This window comes from Triticum urartu, chromosome 2A (genome assembly GCF_056163025.1).
Source record: "Triticum urartu cultivar PI428250 chromosome 2A, HENAU_Tu73, whole genome shotgun sequence".
NCBI lineage: Eukaryota > Viridiplantae > Streptophyta > Magnoliopsida > Poales > Poaceae > Triticum > Triticum urartu.
This window is the reverse complement of record NC_141874.1, coordinates 177,601,463-177,605,610: the sequence shown is the minus strand read 5'-3', so window position 1 is coordinate 177,605,610 and position 4,148 is coordinate 177,601,463. Positions and strand designations below refer to the sequence as shown.

Sequence of the window (4,148 nt, the reverse complement as noted above, 5' to 3'; positions counted from 1 at the left end):
GCCTAATTGCGGACTATGTCCTCTTTGCAAGCAAACCCAAGAAACCACGGCTCATCTGCTTTTCCAGTGTCGCTACACCATGCGCATTTAGAATGACGTCCTCCCGTGGCTTGGCATGCATCACAGCACCACGTCTACTTGGGTGACGAGGGCTTCGGTCAGAGAATGGTGGAATGGAAACCTTCAGCTCCGTCTTGACTCACCCAAGGCGCTTGCCTCTCTTATGATGCTCATCTCTTAGAAGGTTTGGTCGGAGTGCAATGCTATAGTCTTCCGCAACTCGGCGGCCCCTTTCATGGTCATCATCAACAAAATCATACAGGAAGTGTTACTTTGGGCTATGGCCGGAGCGAAACATTTGGGTGTTAGTAGGCCTCCTATTTGCCGCTTTGCGGTTTCTGTCTAAAACTTTCTCCTTTATCAATGAAATGGCAAGTCTTTTGCCTTGTTTAAAAAAAAAATTGCGTGCATTCATTAGTGGACGAGCATGATTCGTCTCCAGCCAATAACACAAACTTTGTTGTCGCTTGAAACCATCAGTTTTTGCATGTTGTGCGCACGCTGAGTCAAATGTGTTCAGATTTCAGAATCCTTCAGACATCTCTTGCTGTATGTGCATGCATGAACTGAACTTTTAAGTTCTCACCCACCCTCTGCTGCGTTTTTCAGACATCTCTTGCTGTATGTGCATACATTTGTATGCCTCTCAGAAAAGCATGTAAAAGTAAGCCAAACATAATTACCATTTAACAGTTGATACATCAGGTAACTGGGATGATCCATCCATCCCGAACACGGGCACACACACACTCTCGGGCGCATCTCCAGACGGTACACACACAGGACACGGCACGCACACACATCTCTATCGTTTCGTACACAAAGCTCAAGGACCGCGCGTGTCAGGCATTGCCACCACCGCGGTGCTCCACTCCACTAGTGAGTTTACTAAGCCCCAAAGCACCGTCCTTCGTGCGTCCGTATGCGCACGAGAACGCCAACACACCACTCATATAACGTACGCCTGCCGGGCGCCGGCGGCGAGCTCAGAGCTGGTGGCAGCTGCTCTCGAGCGGCGCCCCGCGGTGGCAGAGGTTGTGCTCGTAGGCCTTGCAGCCGTGCCGCATGACGCCGTGCAGCTTGGGGAGCGGCCCGCAGAGGTTGTTGTAGCTGAGGTCCAGCGTGAGCAGCGTGGACAGCGCCTCCAGCGACCGGGGCACGGTGCCCCTGATGCGGTTGTGGCTCAGGTCCAGGTACGTCAGCTCCTTGGGGAACCTGAGCCTGCTCAGCTCGAAGTCGAGGTTGTTGTAGGACAGGTCCACCTTGCCGATGGGCCGCCCCTCGGAGAAGAGGAAGGACGCGTCGCCGCTCAGCTGGTTGTGCGACAGATCCACGGTGTTGATCTCGTCCTGCGCGTCGTCGCGCGGGATCGGGCCCGTCAGCTGGTTGTAGGACAGCACCAGCGACCGGAACTGCCCCTGCACGAGGCTGGCCGGGATGCGGCCGGTGAGCTGGTTCCGGCGGAGGTCCAGCGACCGGAGGTTGGGCATGTCGGCGAAGGAGTTGGGGATGGCGCCCGTGAGCCTGTTGTTGGAGAGGTCGACGGAGTCGAGGCTGTGGAGGCGCGCCAGGGAGTCCGGGATGGAGCCGGAGACGTTGGTGTGGGAGACGGTGAGGAACTCGAGCTTGGAGAGGGAGGTGAGGCAGGCCGGGATGGGGCCCTGGAGGCCCGGGAGGCGGAAGAGCGAGAGCGACATGAGCGCCGTCAGCCCCGCCAGCGCGGACGGGATCTGGCCGCGCACGTCGTCGGCGCCGTCGATGAAGACGTTGTTCACGCGGCCGGCCTCGTCGCACGTGAGGTGGTCCCACGCGCAGCAGTCCGCCGACGCCGGCGACCACGTCTTGAGCGTCGCCGGGCTTCCCAGCGCCTGCTTCACCCGGAGCAGCGCCTGCCGGTCGGCCTGCGGGCACCGCTGGGGCAGCAGCGGCGAGCAATGCGCCGTCGCCACCAGCAGGAGCGCCAGCAGCGGGAGGAAGGAGGCGGTCGGCGCCATCGTCGCCCTGTGGCTACCTTCTACTAGCTCAGCTTTGCTAGCTAGCTATGGAGGAGGAGGCCAAGGTGGCGGAAGTGTTGAGTGCGGGAGTGATGAGCTGAGCTGAGCTCTGGAGGTGGCGGTATTAAAAGGGCGTGAGGCCGGGGATAAATGTCCCACCTTTTTTTAATTTATTTTTTATTTTTATACTTTGGCTAGGTTTTTTGACCACCATCGAAGATCGAAGCGGGACGTGGTGAGGTGGCCCAGAGAGTGCGAGGGAGGGGCACGAGGCGGCGGCAGCAGCACGGCATGGCGCGGGAAACGGAACCATTCCGGTGGATGAATCCCAGACTGCAACCGGACAAGGAGCGGCGGTAACCGGGAAGCATCCCAGTGGGGTTCGGCTCGACTCGCGTCGTATGGCGCCATTGTTTTTTTTAGGTCAATATATGGCGTCATTGGTCCGTGCATGATTTAGATTAGCATAGCATGTGGGAACTCCCGGACCCAGGCTTTCGCTCGTCCGTTTTTCGGCCTCCGCATAATTGGGCTCGTCACGTAGCAGTCTTAATGCACGTACATGTGCTTGCCGATCTCCCATAACCAAGACCGGCGTCGCCTAGCCACAAGAGAACAATTAGAGCTTTTTAAATCCAAGAAACAGAGCAATGCTACACATACGCTAATGTTACGTTCAGATTTTACGTAAAAGCTGAGGCGGGGTTTGTTAATTGGGCCAGCATTTGCAGCTGGGGCCCACCCCAGTTAAAATCAAGGAGGGAAGAGACAAAATCACTAATTAAAGAATACTTGTTTCAAACAACACTCTATTTTACCAGATCGCGACCTGTTAAGTTTTCCCTTTTTTCTAGATTCGTTTATTCAAAACATTTTATCTTTTAAACCGTGTGTCCAAATCACGAACTGTTTTCATCATTGGATTCCTCGCGTCAAATTCATCAAAACTAGATCCCATGTTGATAGATTTTGACGAATTTTTTTTCACGAAAAAACACGGGGCAAAAAAACCGAACCAGGAGCACTGTTTTTTTTTCCTTTCCGAAAGAGGCACGCCCGTGCCTCTCGCAAAATCATAACCGTGCCTCTCGTGAAAGCAAAACCGTGACTCTCGTGTAAGGAAAAAACAGAAAACGTGTTTTTTTCCGTTTTCAAGAGGCACGGCCGTGACTCTCGCGAAAGCACAACCGTGCCTCTCGCGAAAGCAAAAACCGTGACTCTCGCGAAAGAAAAAAAACAGAAAACACGTATTATTTTCTCTTTCAGAGAGGCACGGCCGTGACTTTCGCGTAAGCACAACCGTGCCTCTCGCGGAAGCAAAACCGTGACTCTCACGAACAAAAAAAACAGAAAACGCGTTTTATTTTTCCCTTTCCGAGAGGCACGGTCGTGACTGTCGCGAAAGCACAACCGTGCCTCTCGCTAAAGAAAAAAAAACAGAAAACGTGTTTTTTTTCGTTTCCGAGAGGCACGGCCGTGACTCTCGCTAAAGCACAGTCGTGCCTCTCGCGAAAGAAAAACCGTGACTTTCACGAAAAAAAACACGTTTTTTCGCGAATTTTTTTTTTAATTTTTTTTATCGAAAAGCTAAGAAAGACCGGGGAAAAACCAAAACATCAAAAAAAACCCAAAAAAACGTTTAAAAAACCGAAAACGCATGCGAAAAAATAAAAAAATAAAATTCGAAGGAATCGTTCAGAGCGCAACACGTGGCGAATGGATCGTTGCGAGGCTTCCGAAGGAGCGCTCGTTAACTAGTTGCTCCCGGGAAGAGAATTTTATAAAAGGTTACGTAACCCTACGTAGGACGTTTCGTAGGTGTAGAATTATCGCAAGAAACAGTTATCCTGCGGGGAGGAATTACGTACGCTCCTTTGCCAGAGTACAACCCTTTTTCGCGCTTGGATTCCTCGAAAATTTCGCAAGGAAACGCATGATCAAATGCAATCTTTTTTACGAGATTAATCGCCGGAGCAGGAAGCCAAGAATGAAATGTACATACTGTACTCTACACCACAAGGCATGGAAGGCACCTCCTGCCGTGGCACGTAAGTCACTCACACATGACAACGAAGCCGGCAGCGGGCACGCACT

The 4,148-nt window shown here is 52.8% G+C and overlaps 1 protein-coding gene across 1 annotated transcript; it reads right to left on the bottom strand.

The window, feature by feature from the left end:
* Nucleotides 1-719: 719 nt before the first annotated feature.
* LOC125536570 (polygalacturonase inhibitor 1-like) lies at nt 720-2,166 on the bottom strand. Its single transcript, XM_048699806.2, has one exon. The coding sequence runs from the start codon at nt 2,052-2,054 to the stop codon at nt 1,047-1,049; it is 1,008 nt and encodes a 335-aa protein (XP_048555763.1). The 5' UTR covers nt 2,055-2,166; the 3' UTR covers nt 720-1,046.
* Between the last annotated feature and the right edge of the window lie 1,982 nt (nt 2,167-4,148).

Excerpts from the sequence above, each read along its gene's own strand:
- LOC125536570 (XM_048699806.2), bottom strand. The coding sequence starts at position 2,054 with ATGGCGCCGACCGCCTCCTTCCTCCCGCTGCTGGCGCTCCTGCTGGTG.